The following is a 27048-nucleotide window of genomic DNA, read 5'->3' on the forward strand; positions in this document are numbered from 1 at the left end:
TGCTATATATATTAAAAGCATTTGATGAATTGTAATATGTTAAATATAGGTCCCCATCCTGAGGTTATAAGAAATTATGAGTTTGGGAAGTATCCTGATCATTTTTATAATTTTTATTCTCACTTTTATTAATACTCTGCTGCTGCAAATGTTCTGCACATCATTTCCAAGTTGTTTAAATCACAGAATATAAAAATACAAGAGTGAATGATAAAAGTTCTGTGGTGCTGTTATATGGAGTATTTTTGTAATGACTTTATTTGTTTTCTGCTAATTATGTAAGTTTCTTCTTGTGAAGCTATAGATGCTATAAAACGCAGAACCTTGCCTGCTTGGATTCGTGAGGGTCTGGAAAAAATGGAGCGAGAAAAACAGAAGAAATTAGAAAAAGAGAAAATGGTACAGCATCGGTCCCAAATTTCTAAAAAAGAAAAAAATGTGGGGGAAGTTGAGGGAGATGGGCCACGTTTGCCTCAGAAGAGCAAGTTTGTAAGTACAAGAGTATACTAGTGTATTTCAGCATTTCTAGATGTTTCTTGGTTGATAAGAAGTGACTTTTATTTTTTATTAGGTATCTTAAGTGGTTTACAATCAAGTACTCAAGCATTTTCCCTACCTGTCCTGGTGGGCTCACAGTCTAACTAAATTTCTTTATCGTCCTGCTAGACTAATCCAGACAAATTGGTTATGTTCCCTAACCAGCAAATAAGAACATAAGAGCTGCCATACTACGACAGACCGCAGGTCTATCAAGCCCAGTATCCTGTTTCTAGCAGTGGCCGACCCAGGTTATACAAATACCTGGCAAGATCCCAAAGAGTAAAGCATATTTTGTACTGCTTATTCTAGGAATTGGTGGCATTCCCATCTTTTTTTTTTTTTTTAATTCTTTATTCATTTTCAATCTTACATCAAGTGCACAAACACATCACTTGACAATCTTTCTAATTTATCTTACAATACATAAAATTACCACCCTCCCCTCATTCCTCTATTATTTCCCCAATATGAATAATGTAAAATATACCTCCCCTCCCCCCCAAACATTAGACGGTGTATATTACAATAGAAAATGGTGTTTACTCATTACAATAAGAAGTTAATGGCTCCCAAATTTTATTAAATTTCTTATAGCTTCCTTGTTGTATAGCTATTGCTCTTTCCATTTTATATATGTGACATAATGAGTTCCACCAGAAATTATAATTGTCTACTGTAATTTTTCCAATTACTTGTGATATGCTGAATGGCGACTCCTGTCATTATCAATAAAAGTTTATTGTTATGTGATGATATTTGGCTCTTTTTCCTCATAGACATACCAAATAGTACTGTATCATAAGATAATGCCACATGCTTTTCCAATAAACAATTTACTTGATCCCAAATTGAGTTCCAAAAGGCTAAGATAAAGGGACAATCTTAATAATGGCTTATGGCTTTTGTTTTAGGAAGTTATCCAAATCTTGTTTTGTTTTGTTTTAAACCCTGCTAAGCTAACTGCTTTCACTAAACTAAAACTTAGCTTTGTATACCGGGTCTTCAGCCAGAAAGGAGTTCGACTCAGTTGACAATAACTAAAAAAATACTTTAAAAAGTAACAATCAGAAAATAATATGACTAGTTTCTGAAGTGTTTGGCAAATAGAGTAGTTTTTAAATTTTTTATTTTTTTTTATATATCTTTAATCATTTTAAATATTACATCAAGTGTATAGAAAAATCAACAATCAATATACGAAAAAGTTGAAAAGGACCAGGACCCCTTAAAATAAGAGGAAGTTTGTTCCATAGTTGAGAAAATTTGAAACCCAAGGATCGACTGAAATTCTTGACTCTGATTCCTTTCACTGAAGAAAGGGAGAGTTTTGAATTGTTGGGTGCCTCATGCATAGGAGAACCTATAAGCATTCCATAATAAAGGGACAAGAGGGATGAAGATACCATATAAAATTTTTAAAGTAATACATGCACATTTAAAGTGAATCCTAAGATAGACCAGAAGCCAATGAAGACATATGGTCAAATTTACTTTTTCCAAAAATTAATTTTGCAGCGGTATTTTGTATCGGTTGGAGTCTTTGAAGGCAGGTCTTTGTTATGCCAAGATAGATAACATAATCTAGCCGGGATAATATGATAGATTGGACCAGAACAGAGAAGTATTGGTGGTGGAAAAGGTTTCTGACCTTCCTCAACATTCGAAAGCTAAAAAAGCACTTCTTGACAAAGAGAGTTTATTTGATCCTTAAAGGTAAGAGAAGAGTCTTTGAGAACTCCCAATATCTTGGAAGAGAACTCGATCTGCAGGGAGACCCCGGAATCCAAAGTTACAGTTGGAGGAAGACAGTCCAATTTGGGGTCTAGCCATAAAAGTTTTGTTTTTGCAGCATTTAGCTTCATCTGGACAGACATAGCCCAGGCTTGGAGTTTGAAGATACAGTGATTTATTTTAAAGGCTGGGTTGGTGAGATTTGAATCAATCTCAATCAATATAAAGATACCTGCATAGGTGAACAGTGTTTCCTAAGCACTACACTACACTACATTCTCCGGCAATGAATTCCAGAGTTTAATTGCACGTTAAGATATATTTTCTCCTGTATGTTTTAAATCTACTACTTAGTAGATTCAGTACATTCCCCCTAGTCATATTATTTATCCCAGGACAATTAGCGGAGCCCGGTACAAACAGTGTAAAAGAGTACTGTCGCTTTAATCTTTAGAAAATTTTAAGACTGCCCTCACTGCGCATGTGCGAGTGTCTTCCTGCCCAATGCCAGCTCACGAGGTCATCAGCAGTTCATTGATATCACCAGTGTCACTGCCATTTTCAGCATCGAGTCACTCGATGCATGCCTATCATCAATGCCAGTGTTCTCCCTAGTGCCTTTTAGCCAGGCGCTCCGCCCGGCTAATTTAGATGACCGCCCGGCTGTCATCTCGGTCACGAATCCTGCTGCTCAACATTTTTTATTTATTTATTTTTTTTAACCCCTCTCACCAGCTTGGGGATTTCCCGGAACTGACTGAAGAGCCTTTGAAAGTTCAGTGTTTGACTCTTGCCTGACTTTTTTTTTATTTTTTAACGCCAGCAAGCGACTTGAACCCAAGCTCTGGGGCTCTAATGGTAACATTGTGCGTGTCGGCTTCCCTTCTCTTCCCTCCGAAACCGGAAGTTACATCCCGGGGGGGGGGGGTGAAGAGAAGGGAAGCCGGCACGCACAGTGTTACCATTAGAGCCCTGGAGCATGAGTTCGCTATAGGCTAAGGCGGGACACAGGTCAGCGACGGAGGGAAGTTTACAACTTGCTGCTTTTGCTTGCTTAGGGCCTTCCTTGCTGCTGGGTCCTGCCTACTTTCTGTTTCTGCAAAGGCAGGATCCAGCAACAAGGAAGGCCCCCCAAGCAAGCAAGAGCAGCAAGTTGTAAGCTTCCCTCCATCGCTGACCTATGTAAGATAGGTCAGCGACAGAGGGAAGCTTACAACTTGCTTTAGTCTATAGCAAATCTGCCAATGGGTGTGTGAGATGGGAGGGATGGGAAGAAAAATGCTGCTGCACCCAATTGGGGAGAGGAAGAGAAATGGTGCTGCTGCACCCAATAAGGGGGGGAGGGGGAAGAGAAATGCTGCTGTTTCACCCAATTGGGGGGGAAGGGAAATGCTGATATTGCACCCAATGGGGGGGAGTGGGAAAAGAAATGTTGCTGCTGCACCCATTTTTTTTTGGGGGGGGGGGAGGTGGGGGAAGAGAAATGCTGCTGCGCCCAATTTGGGAGGGGGAAGAGAAGTGCTGCTGCTGCACCCAGGAGGGGGGAAGGGAGAGGAGAGGAAAGAGATGTCAAGACCATGGGAGGGAAGAAAAGGAGCTACCAGACCATGGAGGGGGAGGGAAAGATGTCAGGGCATATGGGGAAGAGGAGACAGATGCCAGACCAGGTGAAAGGAAGGAAGGAAGGTAAGTAGAAGAGATGCCAGATAATGGAGTGGGAGGGGGAGATGGAAGGATAGAAGAGAGATGCTAGGGCATGGGGGAGGGAAGGGAAACTAAGAAGACATAAAATGCCAGACCAGAGGGAAAAGAAGGAGAGGAGGTGCCAGAGAAGGAGGGAGAGGGAGACATAGGAGAGGAGAGAGATGTTAGGGCATGAGGGAAGGGAAGGAGATAAAGTTGCCAGATTATGGGGTGGAGTGGGAAGGAAGGGAGGAAAGGAGAAGAGAGAGATGCCAGAGCATAGGGGAAGGGGTGAAGCTGAAATGATTCATGTACAAAGGAGAGAAAGGGCACAGGATATACAGTTTATTGAAGGGACATAGAAAGAGGGAAGATGCCATATGGAAGAGAGAGAGGGCAGACACTGGATGGAAAGGGCAGAGAGGGTGAACAATAGATGGAAGGGGTAGAGAGAGGACAGATGTTACATGGAAGGGAGAGAGGACAAACGCTGAATAGAAAGAAGAGAGCGAAGAGAAGATGATTAAAGCAGAAACGACAAAAGGTAGAAAAAAATTTTTTTTGTTGCTTTACGTGGAATCAAGTAGTATTGTAACTGTATTGATTAAAGTTTATAAATAGGAAATGGAAATAAGGTAATATTTTTGGGACTAAACTCCTTTCCTCAGGTCAAGACAGGATACCATAACAGCAGTATACTGTATTGTCTTGAAGAAAGATTTAGCCTCTGGTAGCTAATTACTACCTAATTGAAAAATGGATTAGTCCAATAAATGGTATTTTCTTATTTCTCAATTATTTTATTTCTATTTATTAATAGTTTTTTCAAATTTACATCTACTGTCTTTATATTTTGCACAGTATTAGGGAACATGTCACTGTTTCTGTGGTGTTGCATTGTATGTAGAGTCTGGTTTCTTGGTTCAGTTTAACTTTTGTCTACATATTTCTATTTTTAGTTTGTGATTATTCCATATTGGGTGTGGGTATATTTGTGTTCTGGGTGTATGAAAAGGACATGGTTTTTTGTTAGCATCGACTGTACAGGATCAATTGACTGTGCAGGATCTGTTTTGTTTAGTTTTACATTAAGTGTGTTGGTGTTCTAGTGCTCACTGCAGTGTTTAAGATGCTGCCTTTTCCTAAGTGCACCCTTGTTGTGTGACTTATGGATTATTACTGAAAATAATTTTTTTATATAGAGCAGGGGGTTGTTAAATGATCAGCACTGGCTGTCATATATACTAGGTACGCCACTGGATTTAATGACCCTATTCTAACTTTACTGTTGACGTAGTTGTTGTTCCCCCCCCCCACACACACACACACTATAAAGAATTAAATTAAATTTGTATTAATATCAAGCAGCTTCCAAAGGACATTATAAGCAAATAAAATATTTTTAATACATTGCTAATTATTACCACCTAAACTGTTTTGCCCTAGCTCTCACTTTGATCTTTATCTACTACTTTTTTTATTTGCTGTAGTGCAATCACACAGGTCTCCTTCAAGGCTAATACCTCTCCATAAATTATGTGGAAGAGGTCTGGAAGTGGGGATCATATCCTCAAGTGAGACCTCAGGAAGGAACCTAGTGATCAAAACATTATTAGAGGAGCTGTAGAGCCATTTCTTTTATGACTGGATGAGCTATCTTTTTTTTTTAGTTGTTTTAATTCATGCAGAAATAAGTGGCTAGATTGAACCTAATGACTTAATTAATGCATTTCCCTTTTTTAAACCTCTATACCATTTGAAAGAGGGTAAATATCAAATTATTCACTTCTAGAGTTGGATACTTCTTAAATTTAGTAAAAATATTCTGGCATAAGTGTCAAACCTTAAAAAAGAAAGTCATATTGAGCATTGGAAAATAATTAGTAATTATTAACTAATAAAAATAGTACACATTTAATTTTTCACACCAACAAATGCTATGTTTACCTTGGTATCAATTCTGCTCCTATATCTTCAATGATAGGCACAGGTGCTTCCATTGTCTCCCTCGGTACCAGCCTAACCTCAGCAGAATACAAGCTACATTAGTCCTTGCTGGTTAAATCCATTTGAAAGCCTCCAGCTCCAGAGTCTATGCCTCTACACCACCAGGACGTGATGGCCGGACTATGGATAAGTTTGGATGCCGTCTTTGCCAGAACTATATGTTGGCTAACAAAGTTCTTAATGTCAGCTACTGTCATTTTATCTCAAACAGCTTGTACAAAACTTTGCTGGTTTCGAGCAATATATTCCAGAATTTCCAAATTTCAGTCAAATGGGAAGAATCCACTGTGGCTATAGACTTTATATCTGCTTCAAGAATCTATTAGAGGTGTAGAACTTGTAAAGATGGATCTCCTATTCTACCCATCATAACAATTCAGCTTCTCACCATGCCAAGCTTCTGAACAGAGGGATCCGCTCGGGGTGTAGAGCCTATTAAGTTTAGATCTCGATTTCCTCGTCTATTTCACAACGGTTTCCACTCTGGGCATAGTGCCTATAAGTGTGTTACTTCGTTTTTCACAGTTCTCTTCTTTGACAGCTCACACTCTCCAAATGTTCATATCGTAGATTTTTTCATTGGAATCTTCTATTGTGCCTTCAGCGCACCTCATTCAGCCATTGAATTTCAATGAACCTCTCCAGGAGATTCTTACATTGCCTCTTCACAATCTGTCAAAGATGTTTTATAAAAACGGACGCAGCAATTGCTGTGCGGGTGCGGACCACTGCGATTTTGGAAAGGTTTCTAAAAAAAGGTTATGGTGCAATATTATAAGGAGGCATAGCCCCTGATGAAACAAAACGTGAAACGGTTGGTCAGCCGTCGGGCACAAAAGATAAGTGCTCTCCCTTTTAAGCACCTTATGCACGTAAAGCACCTTAAATTTATTGAAAATTGATATTATAAACATTGAAATGAATTTGCATAGCACAAGTCACTTTACCAGAGACCGATGTTGAAGACTATTTAACATATCTGCATTGTAAGAAATTTAGTTCAGGCATTTCCAAGAAAAATGTATTATCTTTTTATAGGACAGTGATGAGGAGGAAGACAATGATGACAATGTAGAAGCTGCTAGTAGTGAAAAAGTAAGCAGGAGTCCATCACCAATACTTCAGGATGAGCAGAGTGAACCAGAAATGACAGAAGAAGAAAAAGAGTATCAAACGGTATGGATTCCACCTTAGTTAACATATAAAGTTAACAAATATTCAGGTCCTCTTCGACTTACGAACACAGTTGGTTCCAACTGACAGGTTGCAAGTTGATCTGGACATAAGTCGGCCTATGTTAATACAGTATGTGTATCATGCACAAAAAATAAGGTGATACCCTCTTTTTATCAAACTAACTTAGTATTGTGCAGGATTGGTGGAGTTAAATAAATAATTTATAAAACTAACTATATTAACTATTTTGTACCTCTCCCTACGTACCTATTCCCTGGTGGTCCAGCGGTGTATTCTGCCCTGATCCCCTCCTGCCGATGTCAGCGGTCAGAAGCCAGCAGTGCTCCCGGGCTGGCACGCACAGGAGCAAGGTTTTGGAGCTCCTGCCTAGCCCTAAGCAGATTTCTGAATGGCTGCTGCAAGAATCGCAAGTCCTGTGAGAACTGGCGGCAGTGTTTCAGTGAGCGGGGCGGTAGTTCCAAAAGCTCTGCACGTGCCAGCCTAGGTGTGCTGCTGGCTTCTGACTACTGACATTGGCAGGAGGAGCTCAGTGCGGGATACACCGCTGGACCACCAGGGAAAAGGTACGTAGGGAGGGGTAAAAAATAGTATGTGCTGGGATGGGGGAAATGCGTCATAAATTCAAACTGTCGTAAGTTGCATAGGTCGTAAGTCGACGAGGACCTGTATTTTTATTTTGTAATTGTGGCTCTCTTTCATATGCAATGAACTTCCATTAGAGCATTACTTGGTTATTGGTCATGTATTTGATATACCGTATATACTCGAATATAAACCAAGATTTTTGGGTCAGAAAAATGGCCCAAAAATGGAGGTCTCGGTTTATATTAAAGCCACCACCTGACCACTTGGTACAGCTGTCCTCTTCTTCAGCATAGGTTAATCTTACATGTGGGTATATATCTCTTCTGACCAGCAGGTGGAGACAGACAAATCTTTGGAACTGTACATATCATGTGACCCCTCCCTAATTACCTCAAGTCTTTCCTTAGTCTCCAGCAGGTGTGGAGAGCTGTACCCCTCTCCCTTGGTAGGGCTGTTGGAATTTGTTTAGGAATTTTTGTCCCTTTTTGTTGCCCTATTGAGCTTGGGTGGGCCCTGTTTCGGGGGCTGTCTGACCTTGGGGGGTGTCAAACCTGGGGGGTCTCTAGTGGGATCCCTCCCCTCCTTTCCTCCACCTCCCCAACATTTTTCTAGAGGTGCCTCAACTGTAAGCCTTACCCCCTGGTTGTAAGACATATTGTTTAGAGAGCCAGTGGAGTCTGTTCTGTAAAAAAAAAAAATCCCGAGGCAGTGCCAGTCTGAAGGGTTTCTTTCCCTTTAAATATGCTGTAAATTACTGTATTTTTCAACTAACTATAACACTTTTCTTTCAGCTAGGTCGCATATGGAGCAATTGAGCACTTCTCAGGGGAAGAGATGCACAATTTGGTCCAGATGCGAGTCACTCGGTGGAGAAGTCTCTTCGGCAGCAGCTGCAGGCATCCAGGGCTCCCCGCTACTAGTGCCTCATGAGCCAGCAGCGGTTTGCAGGGAAGCCAGATCTTCCCCTGCCGCCCACGGAGGGATTTCCTCAGCTGCCGACGGTGTGGCTGGAGATTTCTTATCAGCTGTTTTTTCTCTTAGCTGATGCCGGCTTTTTTCCTGCTTTAATAGCTGGGACAGTTCAGGCTTCCCAGCCACTACAGGCTCTGGAGGGTTTATTTTTTGACAGGAACTTCACCATTTTTGCACAGTAAACTCTCCATATGCTCTGCCACCTCAGGTGACCTGTCTTGGAAAAACAGGGGCAGGTTTCAGCTGGGACTCCTGCTCAGGCAGGTAGTCCCATGGGGCAGCTGGGGGGGGTTTTCTCCCTGATTTATTTATTTAATTTTTTTTTTTTTTTTATATATATATTTTTATTGAAAATGGCTAATGGTCCAGACAGGGAAATACAGGCAGCAAAAGAATAGTACAAGAAGAACACAAGTAACAATGAAGTATCCAATAGAGCCAAACATTTCCAAATAGCAAATCTAGCAAGGGGGAGACCAAAGTCCAGTGAAATACAAACAGCGAGCCTTTTCAATTCCCCACCAACCAGGACTAAGGCGGTTCCAAGCTAGACCAACAGCCATAGTATTTTTCATGGAGAAACCCAACGGCCTTCAAACAAACCAACAGCAGCCCATTCATCCCAGTCCACACAACAGACAAACATCAGGCATACAACATCCAACACAGGCACTCAGTGCAAATAAACCATCCCTTAAAGCCCCCCCTCCCCCGTTGGAGTACAAGTAAGGAAGCATAGGTGCCACCAGAGGGCCTTCCTGGAAACCTAAAGTAGTGCCCCGGTCAGGAGCAATTAGTCGGTAAGGAGAGCCAGCAAGCCCCTCCACAAAGTCACATAATGTCTCATGTCTAGTCTGTGGGAGTTATCATAGGAACGAATCTCAAATTGAGCCATCTCTCTCAGCTTGGTCCTCCATTGAGTGGTGGGAGGCGGATCCTCAGAAGCCCAGTATGTCAGAATCAATTTTTTGGCACCAGGAGGGCGTTGTACATAAATCTACACTGGGGAGGGGAAAAACCTTGCTCCTGCAGAGAGCCCTGGAAACCCAACAGGAGGGTGCCTTAGTCCCACTCCACATGCCTATAAAGGACAGACTCAAGGAGGCCCAAAAGTCCCTGCCAAAGGGTAAGCTCAGTGCACTCGAGGAACAAGTGAATATAGGTACCGGGTTTACATTTACACTTGAGACAGAGATCACTATCCCACAATCCAAGCTGCGCCCCTCTATGCCGAAATAATGAATGCCGACCTTGACATGGTGGCAATATCCGAAACTTGGTTCACAGACTTTCATGGGTGGGATATGGCTATACCGGGATACAACTTATTTCGTCAGGACAGAGAGAGAAAGTCAGGGGGAGGGGTGGCACTATACATTAAAGAAGACATCAAAACTACCAGAATCACAGATGTCAAGTACACCGGGGAATCCCTCTGGGTGAACCTGGCCAGAGGCAGGGAAAAATGCCTGTATCTTGGTGTAGTATATAGACCTCCAAGACAACTGGAAGACAAAGACTCTGAATTAATTGAAGACATAGAGAATATCACTCTACGGGGAGATGCTGTTCTGCTAGGGGACTTCAACATGCCTGACACAGATTGGAACTCATACTCAGCAACAACCAGCGGCAGCAGGAGACTGTTAACATCCATAAAGGGAGCACGACTCAAACAAATGGTATTGGAACCCACTAGGGCCCAGGCGATCCTGGACCTGGTACTCACCAACGGGGATAGCGTCTCAAAGGTCTCGGTAGGAGATACGCTAGCCTCCAGCGACCACAACATGGTGTGGTTCTACCTCAGGAAAGGTTTCCCTAGATCAAACACAAAAACAAAAGTACTCAAATTCCGAGGCACTGACTTTGAACGCATGGAAGATTTCGTCCACCAGACACTGCAGAACCAAGCTACGACCGATGATGTGGAAGCTATGTGGTCATCCCTGAAATCTACCATACATGAAGCAACAAGCTTCTACATTAAATCAGTACACAAATGGTGGAGAAACAACAAACCCCAATGGTACTCCGCAGAAATCTTGCACCTCGTCAAGGAGAAGAAAAAAGCATTTATTTCCTACAAACGAACGGAGACTACGGAAGCTAAACTAGAACATAGGGCGAGGTCTGCAGCGGTCAAAATGGCAGTCAGGGAGGCCAAACTTCGAGTGGAAGAGACTCTGGCAAAGAACATGAAGAAAGGGGACAAATCCTTCTTCAGGTATATTAGTGATAGGAAAAAGAACACAGACGGGATAGTACGCCTTAGAAAACCAGATGGGAACTGCGCAGAATCAGATTCCGATAAAGCAGAACTACTGAATGAATACTTCTGCTCGGTCTTCACCTGCGAGGCACCGGGATACGGTTCGCAGTTGCAGACAAGGCCCAGCGTGGAAGACCTGTTTCAGAATTTCGAGTTCACACCTGACGACGTCTACTACGAACTGGCTAGACTCAAGGTGACCAAAGCCATGGGACCGGACAATCTACACCCCAGGGTGCTCAGTGAGCTGCGTGATGTCCTGGCAGAACCGCTATCTGGACTCTTCAATCTCTCCCTAAGTTCGGGGAGAGTCCCCATAGACTGGAAAACAGCTAACGTCATTCCACTGCACAAAAAGGGTTGCAGGGCAGAGGGTGCAAACTACAGACCGGTGAGTCTCACATCAATAGTATGCAAACTCATGGAAACACTAATCAAACGTAAATTAGACGCAATCTTGGATGAGGAGAATCTACGGGATCCCAATCAACACGGATTCACCAAGGGTAGGTCCTGCCAATCCAATCTCATCAGTTTCTTTGACTGGGTAACAAAACAGCTAGACTTGGGAGAATCCGTGGACGTCGTATACCTAGACTTCAGCAAAGCTTTCGATAGTGTCCCGCATCGCAGGCTGTTGAGCAAGATGAAATCAATGGGGCTGGGAGAAACACTAACTACATGGGTCAATGACTGGCTGAGTGGTAGTTAACGGTACCCTCTCTAAAACATCAGAGGTGACCAGTGGAGTGGCCCGCTCCTTTTCAACATATTCATAGGGGACCTAACTCAGGGGCTTCAAAGTAAGATAACGTTATTCGCTGACGACGCCAAACTATGCAGTATAGTGAGAGACGGCAATTCACCCGATAGTATGACACAGGACCTACATTTGTTGGAGTTTTGGTCCTTGACCTGGCAGCTGGGCTTCAATGCTAAGAAATGCAAGATCATGCACCTCAGCAGCAGAAATCCGTGCAGAACTTACACCTTGAATGGTGAGACCTTAGCTAGAACTTCAACAGAACGAGACTTGGGAGTGATCATCAGCGCAGACATGAAAACTGCTGATCATGTGGAGAAGGCTTCATCTAAGGCAAGACAGTTGTTAGTTTGCATCCGCAGGAGTTTCGTCAGCCGGAAGCCTGAAGTCATAATGCCATTATACAGAACCATGGTGAGGCCTCATTTGGAATACTGTGTGCAATTCTGGAGGCCACACTACCGAAAAGATGTGCTGAGAGTAGAGTCGGTGCAACGGATGGCCACCAGGATGGTCTCGGGGCTCAAGGATCTATCATATGAGGAAAGGCTGAAAAATTTGCGGCTGTACTCGAGGAACGTAGGGATAGAGGAGACATGATCGAGACGTTTAAGTATATTACCGGCCGTGTCGAGATGGAAGAAGAGATTCTCTTTCTCAAAGGACCCTCAGCCACAAGAGGGCATCCGCTCAAACTCAGGGGCAGGAAATTTCATGACAACATCAGGAAATATTTCTTCACCGAGAGAGTGGTTGATCCTTGGAACGAGCTCCCGGTGCAGGTGATCGAGGCAAATAGCATGCAAGAATTTAAGAGCAAATGGGATGCCCATGTGGGATCCCTTAGAGGGTTAAGCCAAGGGAACCTGTCACCAGGAGTGGGATTCCTAGGATAGTAGACTTGGGGGTGGGTCAGCAGAGTGGGCAGACCTGATGGGCTATGGCCCTTATCTGCCGTCATCTTCTATGTTTCTGTGAGCGCGGTGCAGGACTTTATACTGCATTTCCTGATAGTCTGCAAACTTAGAGAAAAGATAAAAGGTCCGGAAATAGTCCAGAAACTGTGGGTCAGTGATGCTCTGACCCCGATCCTTCTCCCAATGCTCCTGCAATTTGGTCATCCCAGGAACCCAAGAAGAGAGCCACAAGATACCATACCAGTGGGACAACCGATTGAGTACAGGCAGAATAGCCGCAAAGATCTGATCCAAAGAGCCGGAGTCCCAACCTCCCTCACAAGCCTGGCGAGTAGTGGTCCAGTAGTGTCAAAGCTGAAGGAAGGAAAAGAGATATGTATGGGGTAGCGCCCACCTGGAATGAGGGAAAGGAAGCCTCCGAGAGTTCCAGCAGCTGTGCCATGCGATGGCAGCGCCCACTCCCGGAACACCAACCTGCCCCCAACCGGGTAGGAACCCCGAATTACCCTCGAGCAGCAAATATAAAGAGACCACGGGCAGTAAATCCTGTCGCCACCGCCACCAGTGCCAGGCCTGCCTAAAAGGTAACAGAAAACAAGAACGGTCCCCGGAGCAAGCAGCAAAATCTGGCTGGGAGTGCAGTAAGTTGAAGAACCGGAAGGTTCCAACCCTCAGCCCACCCGGAGGGAAAATAGTGATCACATCCTGTATAGCCTTCGTGAACCCATCGCATAAGGGCGACTATGTTGTACAACCATAGATCCGGAACATTCAGTCCACCAGCTCTCTTAGCCAAAGTCAGCTTGACCAGAGCCACCCAGGGAGCCTTAGACTGAGAAATGAACTGAGAAATTAAAGATTTAAAGCGCAGTTCATCCAAATCGGCACCATCTGAAGGGGTAAAGTAATTTAGGATGCATGACCATTTTTACCAATGCCACCCACCCCAGCAGACCCAGTGGAAAATCCTGCCATGCCTGGCACAGTTTCCCAATAACATCAAGGTGTCGAAGTACATTCATAGAATAAAATGTGGTAGGGTTGGTACTCAAATAGATACCCAAGTAACGGACTGGGGCAGACGAAGGTGGATAGGAAGCAGAGCTTGCCATGGTTCTGCGGAGTCCCCAGCCAACAACAAAAGCTCAGGCTTACTACAATTTACCTGCAGAGCCGACAGGGCCCCAAAGTCCTGCACAATCGCCAATGCTCCTCTCTGGTTGCCAGTTTTGGTACAAACTGAAGAGGGCAGCAGGGCCCTCAGGTGAAGGAGGGATTGAAAAGCTGGAGTGGATTCTTTCTGCACAGCTCGCAAGAATGGGTATATTATCCATCTGTCCAGAATGGCAAACCTATCTGCTTAAAAAAAAATATATATTAGCAAGGTAAGAACCTAATCTCTCTATAGAATATATTTTGATTAATTTTATATTGATGTGATACGATATGTGAAAAAGCTTCACCACATGATAAGATTCTAGTTTTCTATGCACCAGTATAGCTTCTAAGCTCTGGTAGTCTCTTAGATTTGTAAGGGATTTGTTTACCAAGATATTACCTGTGTTCTTCATCTGCTTATTAAATGTGTTTTATGTGAACCTCTTTCCTTCAGATGATGATGACAAAAATGCTGCTAACAGAAATTCTTCTAGATGTCACAAATGAAGAAATTTCAACTGTGGCTAAAGAGGTACATCGTAAGGCAACAAAAGGTAGACTTTTCTTGTTATTACTTAAAAATGAGTGACTTCTTAGTAATTACGTCCAGGTGGAAGTTAACAGTTTGCTTAGATTCACAAATATTCTCATTCTTGTTTATTGGCTCTTTGTGATGCTCTGATAGAAAATGAAAGCACCAAAGCTTGATTGCTATTTTAGTTTTAGTGTTCATGTCTTATGACAAGTAAGTTTCAGTAAATGTTCCTTCTCTTAATCTAGGTGAGCAGAATAGGAAAAGTTATGTGAGGTGTCTTAGTAATGGTTAGTAATTGGTTAAATAATCCTAATCAATAAACAAAACATCTAGAAATATTGGGTCCCCTATAAACAATAAATCAAGTCACTCAAGTGTTTGTTTAAAGCATGGAACAAGTGTTTCGGCATTTTAAAATTCAATAATTGAAAAAGAAAAAAAAGCTCTGAACCTCTGCAACTGTATGTATGGATGTTATATTTTTAATGTTTCTTCTCTCCCCCACAAAGCAGCACTAGTAATAGCTTTAACAATGCCATAGAATCTCATGAATATGAAATCGTGGCTGTTTGTGTTAACATGTTGTTCCTGTTGTTGATGTGATACAAAGCTCCTGCAAAACAGCTGGCACAGTCCAGTGCACTGGCTTCCCTTACTGGACTCGGTAAGTAAGTTTCATGCTCTGCCAAGGGCTACCAGGGGAATGTGGGAACAATCTTGAATCTGTTAAGTGACTTTAATACATATAATGGTGCTTAATCATGTATATGCACCAAGTGTGTGCATAATATATTTCAGGATTTTTATTTTTCTAACTAGCAAGTTTTCCAGTTTATGGTATTGAAAACTCGTTTTGTATGTTAGCTTGTGAATTAATCTGGTTCACATTGGAGTTGTTTTCTATGAGATTCAACATTTAACGATTAGCCATAAAAGACATCTAAATTCTCAGACTGCCTTATGCCCACACTTATGAAACTTGGATTCCATTCAATGTTCTCCCCAGGACCTTTTGAATGAGCACACCACCTGACTGGTTTTACTAAATCTCCGGATAACTTAACATCTTTTTTTTTTAATTTAATTTAATTTAATTTTTTTTTTATAACTCTTGCCCCATCCTGATTATATTCCTTCTTGCCACCTGGCTTGAAAAAAAATTTCTGAACACTAGGATTTAATTTTTTTGTCACATGCAGTTCGGTATGGGTGCCACTAACAGTTTTCACCAAAAAATCCCACAGATGCAAATTCAACAAAACTATCATCATAATATAAAAGTTGTTATAAAGTGTGCTCTTAGATCAGCTCTTCACAAAATGACCATGAAGTTGCAACTGGGCCACTTTTCTGTTCTAATCATAGCACACAATTTTTAGTACAGTGTGCTTAAATCCACCACATGTATCAAAAATTTGGACAGTAGGGTTTTTCCTCATGCTCACAAGTCATGCAGAAGGAATCCATTCCAGCTTTTCAACACCTTCACCAGAGGGCTCTGCTGCCCCCTTCAGTTTTTCCTAACTGCGAACCAGAAGGAATTTTCTGATCTGCTCTGTATTTTTTTTTCCAGTCTTTTTTGCATTTTTGGGGGCAACTTTCAGTGCTCAGAGCTCCCCAGATCAGATGTCAAGCTCTGCCTGCATGGAGGAGAAGCAGATCGAGGTTTGCAGCTGACAGACCAGTCCCTCCATGGTACCTGTTAGCCAGCCTGCAGAATCTTTGGTGGAGCTCAGGATCTGGTCCCTTAGAAGCTTTGCTTGCCTACTGGGTTGCAGGGGCTTGAGCGCAAGCTGTCAGGCTCTTCGGGATGCTGGCTGCTTTTCACTTCCTCCTTTTCTCATGTTCTGGTGTGCAAGAGTTTGAGGATCAGTCAGACTTCAGTCCAACTGGCAGCCTGAAGATTTCAGCATTAGAGGAACAGTCACGTTCAGGCAGTGATTTTTTTTTTCCCCCCAGGCAGATTGCAGCACATCCACAACAGGTCACTGTGAGTAAGGCTGTTAACAGCCTATGAGACTAATTTGGGGGGGTCTTATAAAGCAAATTTTAAAGGTTTCTGCCCCCTCCTGTTATTAGTTAAACAATTTGAGGGCAGTTTTTTGACGCCAGAATGCTGCTGCTGCTGCTGGATTTCCCAATTTTTTATTTTATTTTTAATTTTTTTTTTTTTAATTTCTCCAGAACTTTCAAATCACTTTGTTTTGCCTCAAAACTGGCAGAGATGGAGACCTCGGGCATCTTTACCTTTAATTCATGCCAGGTTTGCACTGTATTGGTAACTGAAGAGTACTCTTGCGCACATACCATGCAGCACATGAGCTGGGGGTTTAAAGCTACAGCCTCTGCACCCTGGGATTGTGGATTAAAACCCACACTGCTCCTTGTGACCCTAGGCAAGTCACTTAATCCCCCAGGTACATTAGAGAGATTGTGAACCCACCGGGACAGACAGGGAAAAACGCTTAAGTACCTGAATAAATTCATATAAACATGGGAAAACGGTATAGAAAATTGAATAAATAAATAAATCTCTTGGGCTGAGGAATTGTCGGGGGGCCTCTCTGCTGGGAGAAAATCTCTTCCAGAGCCCTGGAATGGCGGTCTACCTAAGCGTAGGAACGTAGAGACCGTGAAGCCTAAGAGATACAAGTGGAGTCACCTAAAGGGGACTCCACGCTGCCTAATACAGTATTTTCTCCTAAATTTGTTAATCTGATGTGGAGAGCTTATTTGGATGGACAAAATCCCCAGGAGAAGTCTGGCAGCACACCAAGAGGTGCATGAGACGGCTTGGGCTTCCAGGTGCATTTGGCTCAGTATCAGAGGCTGGCCATGATCCTGTGGATCTTTTGACCAGAGATTTTGAGAGCAAAGGGTCTAACTGTATGCTTTTACTGTCATAGAGCGAGCCCTCCCTACTGGGAAATGCAGGGACACAGGCAGGTGCAAGTACGCAAGATACAATGGTGGTTCTCCAACCAGGGGTCTGACTCCCCACAGTTTGCCAACTGCTCAAATTCTCAGCTCTTTTAGAGCTCATTGCTTATTCCCTGTGGGAGTTAACAGTTGGATTCCCAACAGGTCCTGTCTGCTCTGTGCTCTATACTGAGCGGAGTGAAAGCCCTGTCATTTTCTTTTCCTTGGCATCCTGAGATGACTATTTTAGTCGTGGAGCATTGAAATGCTCCTGAAGGATCCCTTGAGTAACCAGGACAGTGGCTCTGCAGATGTTCGCTCAGCCTAAGGTAGATTCATTAGTAGCACAAGAAACCAAATGCATGTCTCTGCTAAATGAGGGAGATGTGGTAATAAAGGATATGCAGGATTTCAGAGTGAATGTGATCCTTAAAAGACAGTTCAAAGCACTGGCCAACTGCAATGGCCTCTGTTTTGACATGTGCCTGTCATACCAGGTTGTTAGGGGTTTGTGCTGGCAAGCCTTTGCCTCTGCTCCTATTAACAGAACTGGATTACTTGTCTGATGCTCCCTACCATATTAGAGTCATGAGCAAAATCTCAACTTATTCTACTTCGGCTCGCAGAATGCTCTGTGTCAAGCAATGGGTGGGAGATTTCACCTCCAAGGCTATCCTCAGCAGACTTCCTTTCAAGGGGCAAATGTTGTTTGGAAAGGAGCTGATGATCTTATGTCCAGTGTGGCAGATCATAGGCCAAAATCTCTACCTGACAGCAGACCATGAACCTCGAAAAATTCCAGGCAGTCTAATTTTTGTGGCTCCAGACACTTTCGGTAGTACTCAGGAGGAGCCCCATCTCAGATATCCTACCAGGAATCAAGACAGAGATTTTCAGGACCCAGGTGGAACCAAGCCTCCAGTTTTTATCCCACTTCAGCCTCCAAGAAAATACAATTATGAAAGGTGAGGAGCCGTTTCCCTGAAGATAGGGATCAGCTCTCGGCGTATTCAAAGGCCTGGTTGCAGATCTCTTCAGATCATTGGGTGCTGTAGATCATTTGGAGCAATTACAAACTTGAATTTGCCCAGCCCTTAGCAGACTAGTTTGTGGGGGGCGCCTGGAGAAGGCAAGCAAGGTCTCAGTTACAGTTTAGAGATTGATCTAATCTAATATTTGTGCGTTGCTCTAGGTGACTCGAAGAATGAAAAGGGTAGCTGGGGTATAGAGGGGAGGGAGATTGATAGATATATTCAGGCTATAGATCCTGTGTTGCCCGAGGATTCGGACTCAGGCAGATACTCTATATACTTCATAGTATACAAGAAAAGCTCAGAAGATTGGAGATCCATTCTGGAGCTCACGCAGGTCAATGCAGCACTGAAAGGCCTGCACTTTTGCATGGAGACAGTGCAGTCAATCATTGTGGCAGTGGCGCTGGGTGAATTCTGGCTTCTCTGGATTTGGCAGAAGCTTACCTGTATATTCCCTCTTTCCGGAACACAGGAAGTTCCTGAGATTTCATGTCCTGGAGAACCATTACCAGTTCTTGGTGTTTCCCTTTAGTCTGGCGACAACACCTGCATGTTCACCAAGGTGATGGTGGCAGTTACTGCACATCTCTGCAGGACAGGATTTCAGTTGCATCCATACTTGGACAAATGGCTGACAAGAGCTCTGTCATTTTTGGAAGGAAAACAAACAATGGCTCGTGTGGTCTGGGTCCTACAGAGCCCGGGTTGGATAGTGAATTTCTGAAAGAGTCAATTGGTTCCGTCCCAATCCCTGGAATACGTGAGAATCTTCTTCAACACGGCAAAAGCCCGTGTCTGTCTTCTAGAGCAGTGTATCACAAAATGTGTGCCAAGGGGAGATTCCCGGTGTATCGCGAGATGCCGGCAAGGAGGAGCAGCACAGGCTGACTGCCTACAGGACGTGCCTCTCACAGTGAGAGGCATGTCCTGTAGGCAGTCAGCCTGCGCCTCTCTTCTTGCAGGAACAAACCCCCCTCTCCCCGCCCCTTGGCAGCTCAGGACCCCATCTGGAGTGCCCCGTACATGCGGGGACATCGACATAATGACGTCACACATTCACATGCATTTCTGGATGCCCTCTAGTCACAGCCCTAAGTTTAGTGTGCTGCAGCTCTAGAGAGTTTGCAAGACACTGTTCTAGAGGCACACAGGCAGGATTGTACCCAGATAACGAACTTATTGACCAAGTCATCTCTGTCTAGGTGGCACTACCTCCAAGTGCTGGGCTCCATGGCAGCCACGATAGATGTGGTCTTGTGAGGAAAGGCTCACATGTGTCCTCTCCAGAGCAAGTTTGGCTGGAGGGAGGGGGATTGCTCGCTTCAACGGATGCATGATTAGGGGTATTGGTGGCTTCCTAAAGAAAGTGGTTGATTAACAGATTGTCACTTCAAGCCATTTGTTTGGCATTGCAGAAACTGTAGAAGAGTCTGGAGGGACAAGCAGTCCAAGTCTTCTCAGACAAGTCTACTACAGTGGAATATGTCAATCGCCAGGGAGACATAGTGTGTGCAGCTGAGTCTGAAGGCTCACTTACAGCAGCACATATAGCAGGAGTGAACAATGTCTTGGCCGATATCCTCAGCAGACAAACACTGGATCTAGGAGAATGGACACCGTCTGCGGCAGCTTTCCAATCCATTGTTTGTCACCCAGCATTTGATCTGATGGCAATAGCAAGAAATAAGAAGGCAGACCGCTTCTTCAGTTGAAGATCTGAGCCTGGAAGCACAGGCCTGAATGCTCTGGTCCAGCTGTGGTCAAGGAACGAGCTTTTGTACATGTTTCTACCATGACCCATGATAGGCCGGATGCTCTACAGGATTGCAAACCATCTGAGGAGTGTCATTCTCATGACACCAGATTGGCCATGTAGACCATGGTATGCAGATCTAGTGTGTCTTCAGAGGGGCACAGGTCTGACTGCGGGTTCAGTCAGACCTAAAAGATCTGGATCGTTTTGCTGTTATGGCATGGCTCTTGAGCGCACGGCAGCACGCAAAGAATACACAGAGGTAGTGAGTGCTACTCTTCTCATGGCCGAAAAGGTTACGATGGTCCATGCTTATACTGAGGCATGGGAAATATTTCAGTACTGGTGCATTAAGGAGAAGGCAGAGCCATTCTCTGCACCGATCTCGGTGGTGTTAGCTTTCCTCCAAGCTGACCTTAACAAGGGTCTTGTAGGGGTGTCCCTCAGAGTCCAAGTGGTGGGACTCTCTTGTTTCAGGCCCGAGAGCATAAAGCTTCCTTGGCATCTCATCGAGACATAGCCAGATTCCTAAAAGGGATTCTATGGCTCAGACATTACATTACAATAGTGACTTCTATTCCGCCAATACCTTGCAGTTCTAAGCGGATTACAAAAGAAGATAACTGGACATTTCCAGGAAAACTACAGATTAGTGTGCTAATTACATCGTTGAGACTTTGCTTAGAAATTTACAAGACTGGGAATAGTCAAGGAGATGTATTAGTATTTCTTGATAAATTTTCTGAATAACAAGGTTTTATTTTCCTTTTGGAATGTTTTGTAGTCAGTTGTTGCTGTCAGCATGTTGGAGAGGTGGTGATCTAGTTTCGCTGCTTGCGTTGTTAGTGGGTGTCGTACATAGGTAGGTGGGGGCAGTTCCGTTCATTACTTTGAATAATAGACCACCGGTAAAACACAAGTTTCCATCATGGAGCCTTAATGTGGTTTTGCAAGGCCTCAGTCAGACTCCATACGAGCCGCTTAAGGATGCATCCTTGATAGATCTTTCATTCAAGATGTTTTTTCTCATGGCCATATGTCAGCGAGAAGTGTCTCAGAACTACAGGCACTTTCGTGCCTTCCTCAAGGTCACGGAGACTGGAGTTTCTGTTCACACTGTTCTGTCCTTTTTGCTTGACGGTTGTTTTGGTCTTCCATGTCTAATCGGGAAGTAACATTGCTGGCTTTCCAGTGCTCAGGATCAAAGGAGGACCAGTTTCTGAAAAAGTTGGATGTGAGGAGAATCCTCCTACAATATGTTGAGGTTACTAATGAGTTGCGACTATCTGACCATCTTTTTGTATTCGCCAGTCAGGCTCGACGCAGCAAACGGTGTCCAAAGCCACAATTTCCAGATGGATCCATAGAGCTATTTTGTCAGCATATATTGCCTGTGGAAAACAGTTACCAGTCTCAGTGAATGAGCATTCGACTAGAAGCATGGCTTTTTTGTGGGCAGAAACTCAAACAGTTTCACCTGAGGAGGTTTGTAGGGCAACGACCTGGTCCACTCTACTTATGTTTTCCAAGTTTTTTAGAGTGGATGTGGCTTCAAGGAAGGTCTCTGACTTTGGGTCCTCAGTTTTACGAACCAATGCAGAGGTCCTGTCCTGGATTTCTGGACTGGTTTTCTATGTCCGAACAATCTAGAATGATACACATATTGCACTAGAAAAATAAATTATGTTCTTAACTTGCTAATATCTTTTCTAGCGGATAGGTGTATCATTCTGGATTCCTGCTCTGTCAGTTATCTCCTGCGTGTGCCTACTTTTTTCAGTCAGGAAGTTCAAATCCAAACTAAAATTTTGAATGTCAGTCAAACCTTAAGGGTATGATGAATAATCTATTGCTATAACACATTGGGGTATTGTTTGAGCTCTGTAAATGCTTGATTGGTATGATTATTTTGATGTTTCAATTGTTCAACTGCAATGTTTAACATGTTATATTTTCAGATATGGAAAATTTTTTTCAATAAGACAAGGACTGTGAATTATAAGTACAGAGCTTTTTTTATATATAATTTTTTTGAGTAAAAGAGAGTCTTCAGTTATCACAACTCCTGAAGCAAAGCCTCTGAAAAAGGAGTTATGGATTACAATCAACCCACTAGGGTATTTTTTGTGAAAACATCCCAGGACCTCTCAATTAATGTGATAAACCAAAATGGTGTTCAGAGCTCCATTTCGGGGTCTCCCCCTCCTTTGGGAGCAAAACACACTGCTCGTATAAAGATCTACATGAAAAGGATAACAAAATGGCCAAAGCACTATTTTCATTTTGTTATCCTTTTCATATAGATTATTGTATACGAGTAGTGCGTTTTGCTCCCGAAGAAGGAGGGGGGAGACCTCCGAAACGGAGATCTGTCGAGTGATTAGATGTGATCTTGATAATGGCATGCTCAGAGGGTTTTTAAACCAGCACTGAAGACATGAGATAAGTACACTCTATGAGAGTTCTTGTGCTATGGACATGATTGGATATTATTTATGAATTGGACACCATAGTGGACATTGGACACTTTTTTTTTTTTTTCCTCCTCCTTTATTCATTTTCAAATTTGACAATAAGTGCACAAAATAATATATTTTAACAAGTTATTACACAATAGCACTTTGATATCTACTACATAAAAATCTAGTGATACGTTTACCCCCCCCTACCTCCCAACCTTCATCATATTTTCAATCAGAATATACACATATTATAGAATATATTATAACATATTATGTAAAATTGTACCCAACACCCTCCCCCCTTTGGTGTGCCAAAAGAAGAGAAGAAGTGATGACTATTCACTACAATATTTTGTCAATGGCCCCCATATTTTTATAAATTTAGTATATGTCCCTCTTTGTATTGCTATTGCTCGTTCCATTTTAAATATATGACATAATATATTCCACCAAAATGTATAACTAAGGTTACTGTGATTCTTCCAATTATTGGTTATGTGTTGGATGGTAACTCCTGTCATAACTAATAAAAGCTTGTTGTTTTCTGATGATATTTGACTTTTTTTCTCATCATCATGCCAAATAACACTGTATCGTAAGAGAGTGCCACATGATTGTCCATTAATGCATTTACTTGAGACCAAATTGAATTCCAAAATTTCTTAATATAGGGACAATAATAAAGTAGATGATCAAGTGTCCCAGATTACAGTGCCAGCATCTATTGGACTTAGAACTGTTTAATTTTTGTAAACGAACAGGGGTCCAAAACACTCTATGTATTAAAAATAACCAAGTTTGTCTCATAGATGCTGACACTGTACATCTCATTCTCCATGACCAAATTCGTGGCCATTGAGATGCAGAAATTTGGTGCTTGAACTCAATGCTCCAAATGTCTCTCAGAAACATTCTTTGGTTTTTTATTCAAGTATCCAGATATTAATTTATACCACAGTGCGGCTTGATGTCCTAGGAAGTCTGCTTGAAAGCATAAGAATTCCAGACTATACTGATTATTAAGATTTTTCCATTCAGGGAACCCTACCTGAATGGCCTGCTTCAACTGCAACCATTTAAAACTTTGTGTTTTACTAAGACCAAATCTATGTTGCAGTTGTGAAAATTCAAGCAGTTTACCATCTGAAATAACATCATTTAGAGTTCTAATATCTGCAATAATCCAGTTCTTCCAAAGGACTTGGGCGCCACCTATTTTAATCTTGGAGTTTATCCATAAAGATTGATTAGTTGACTTAATTGGGATAGGTGTTAATTTGCTGATATATCTCAAGGTTTTCCAAGTATCCATTAACATTTTATTTTCTCTATATCTCCTAGGCATTGTTAATGCTTGGAACATGAACTAAGTTCAAGGGAAACAAAAGGCGCCATTCCAAATATAACCAATCTGGTGCATTATCTATGAGTTCTGGGAGGATCCAATACATACCCTGATGTAAAATATAGGCTTGATGGTACCTATAAAATTTTGGAAAATTTACCCCTTTGACATTGGACACTTTTAAAAAAATGTTTATTGATATAACAGACTGAACTATTTGAATTTAGTGATTTTTGAGTTTTCACTTGAACACCATTATGGTTTATCACATTGATTGAGAGGTCCTGGGATGTTTTCACAAAAAAATACCTTAGCAGGTTGATTGTAATCTATAACTCCTTTTTCAAAGGCTTTGCTTCAGGAGTTGTAACAACTGAGGACTCTTTCACTCAAAAAATTATATATAAGAAAAGAGGCTCTGTTCTTATGATAAGTTCACAGTCCTTACTACTGCTATTAATTATATAGCGCTGTATTTGGAATGGCGACTCATGTTTCCTTTACATTTATCTCATGTTCTCGGTGTAAAGATGCCTAGAATATATAAAAAGAACAGAATATTGATGGATACATGGAAAACATTGCGTTATATCAGTAATTTAACACCTAACCCAATACATAAATCAACAAATCAATCTATATGGCTAAACTCCAAGATTCAAATTAGCGGATTTAAAATCGTATGGAAGCATTGGATTATTGCAGGTATATAGAATTTAGATGATGTTATTTTAAATGGTAAACTGCTTGATTTTTCACAGTTGCAACATAAATATGGTCTTAACAAATCACAAAGTTTTAAATGGTTGCAGCTGAAGCAGGCTATTCAGGAGGGGTTCCCTGAATGGAAAAATCTTAATAATCAGTATAGTCTGGAATTCTTATGCTTTCAGGCGGATTTCTTGAGACACCAGGCCGCACAGTGGTATAAATTAATAACTGGATTTATGAATAAAAAAACAAAGGAGCATTGAGATTAAGCATCAGATTTCTGCATCTCAATGGCCACGAATTTGGTCTTGGAGAATGAGATGTACAACGTCTGCATCTATGAGACAAACTTGGTTCTTTTTGTTACATAGAGCATTTTGGACCCCAGTTAGGTTACAAAAGTTGGATAGCTTTAAGTCTAATAGATGCTGGCATTGTAATCTGAAAGTAGGGACTCTGGATCATTTAATATTCTACTGTCCCTGCATCATGGCCTTTTGGAAATCAATTTGGTCTAAATTAATTGTTAATTAGAGAACCATATAGCTCTATCATATGATACAATTTTATTCAGTACCTCAATGAGAATAAAAAATCAAATTTCATCAAGTAATAAACTTTTATTGATAATGACAGGAGTCGCCATTCAACATATCACTAAGAATTTGAAAAATTACACTAGACTTAATTATACCTTCTGGTGGAATTCGTTGTGCCATATATACAAAATGGAAAGAATAATTGCAATACAAAAAGAATTATAATAATTTTAAAAAGATTTGGGGGCCATTGATAATTTATTATAATGATTAGGCGCCATTTTACACTGAAAGTACATTTATAATTATGGGGAGGGGGTGGTATATACCGGTAGTTATATTAAAGATTTAATCAATATTATGAATGTAATGTTTATATGATATTTTTGATTACAATATTTGTGGGAAAGGTGGGTGGTGGAGGGAATAAATTTATGTATTTAAGATGACAATAGAAGTTCAAGTGATGTATACAAGTTCAAATGATGTAATATTGTATACTTGATGTAAGATGAAAAAATGAATAAAGAATTTGAAAAAAAGAAAAGGCGTATGCAGCGCTGTACATTTTAATATACAATAGACAGTCCCTGCTCAGAAGAGCTTACAATCTTTTTTTATAAATCTTTATTCATTTTAAATCTTTCAACAAGTGTACAATAAAATCATCATTTAATATACAACATCACTTGAAGCTCTACATTTTTGTCAAGAAAAAGATTATATCCCACCCCACCCTCCCAAAAATTATATTCAAATATAATATATATCATATAATAATTTAGATCATTTGTTTTACAATTTGATAATGAAAACCACAAAACCCACCTCCCACCCACAAAACAATATATATTAAGTAAGTAGGGAAAAATGCTGATTATTCATTATAATACCTTATTAATGGCCCCCCCACAAGAGCTTACAATCTAATTTAGACAGGACATTACAGGGTTGGGGAGATTATGGTAGAGAAAATGATATACTGGGTGTAGGTATCCTTGTCTATTGAAAGATTTTTTTCATATTTGATATTTTGTTTATTCTTTCTGCTTGGGTTTGTTGGTTGAAGTTATATTTTAAGAGCAGAGTTGTAGTTTGGGGAGTTTCCCCATACCTCTCCTTTGAATATGTTTCTATGTAGGGCTATCGGCTGCTTTGGTACAAAGTGAAGGAGGCGGTTTTGAAAAGCTGGAGTGGATTCCTTCTGCATGGCTTTGTGAGCATGGGGAGAATACCCTACCTTACAGAACATTCATTCATCTATCTACTCTTATAAATAAAATTTTAAACCTCGGCCCTGACATGGTCCATGTTTCACAATAACTTTTTTAGGATGTCAAGCTGTGTAAAATTTCCAAAAATGTATTCCGGTAAAAAGAATAAACAGTGTAGCAATATCCACAAGAAAATCTTAAATCTAAAAACTGCTTCTCAATACAATCAAAAACATAGCTGTGACCATAGCTGGATTAATGCATAGGCAGTCTAGGCATGTGCCTTGGACCCCCAAATTTAAGGGGGCCCTATCAGATATGCTTACAATTCAGGAGGCTAGGATTGCAAACTGTCTGGATTTTTTCAGGATTCTAAAATGTTGTACATTAACTCGAAGCCAGAAGGATGGATAAGTGTGTGAATATTTTTCAGAGTTTATCCCACTACAGCTTTCCTTGATCCCCCTCCCCCCAGCGCTGATCCAAAGGGAAGGCTGCTCTAGTTACAGGAAAGAGGGGCGGAGCTGCAAAACCTGTGGAAGAAGCAGATCTCTGCACAGGGTCTTTGGAGAGAATAGGAGATGGGGGTTTGTATTAGGACTTAAGAAGGGGGGAAATGTGAAGGGTTTGCCAACAGCTCAGGATAAGAACTGGCAGCAAATAATGATGGACATGCCTTGTAGGGAGAAGGGGAAATGCCTGAAGGAGCAT

The 27048-nt window shown here is 41.8% G+C and overlaps 1 protein-coding gene across 1 annotated transcript in view; it reads left to right on the top strand.

The window, feature by feature from the left end:
- Positions 1-27048, top strand: part of PNISR (PNN interacting serine and arginine rich protein) — a 163034-nt gene that overhangs the window by 114382 nt on the left and 21604 nt on the right. Inside the window, exons 6-9 of the mRNA XM_033936988.1 lie at positions 305-489; positions 7000-7137; positions 14280-14379; positions 14971-15024. Of these exons, the coding sequence (XP_033792879.1) occupies positions 305-489; positions 7000-7137; positions 14280-14379; positions 14971-15024 (477 nt within the window). The remainder of the gene's footprint in view (positions 1-304; positions 490-6999; positions 7138-14279; positions 14380-14970; positions 15025-27048) is intronic.

This window comes from Geotrypetes seraphini, chromosome 3, assembly GCF_902459505.1.
Source record: "Geotrypetes seraphini chromosome 3, aGeoSer1.1, whole genome shotgun sequence".
NCBI lineage: Eukaryota > Metazoa > Chordata > Amphibia > Gymnophiona > Dermophiidae > Geotrypetes > Geotrypetes seraphini.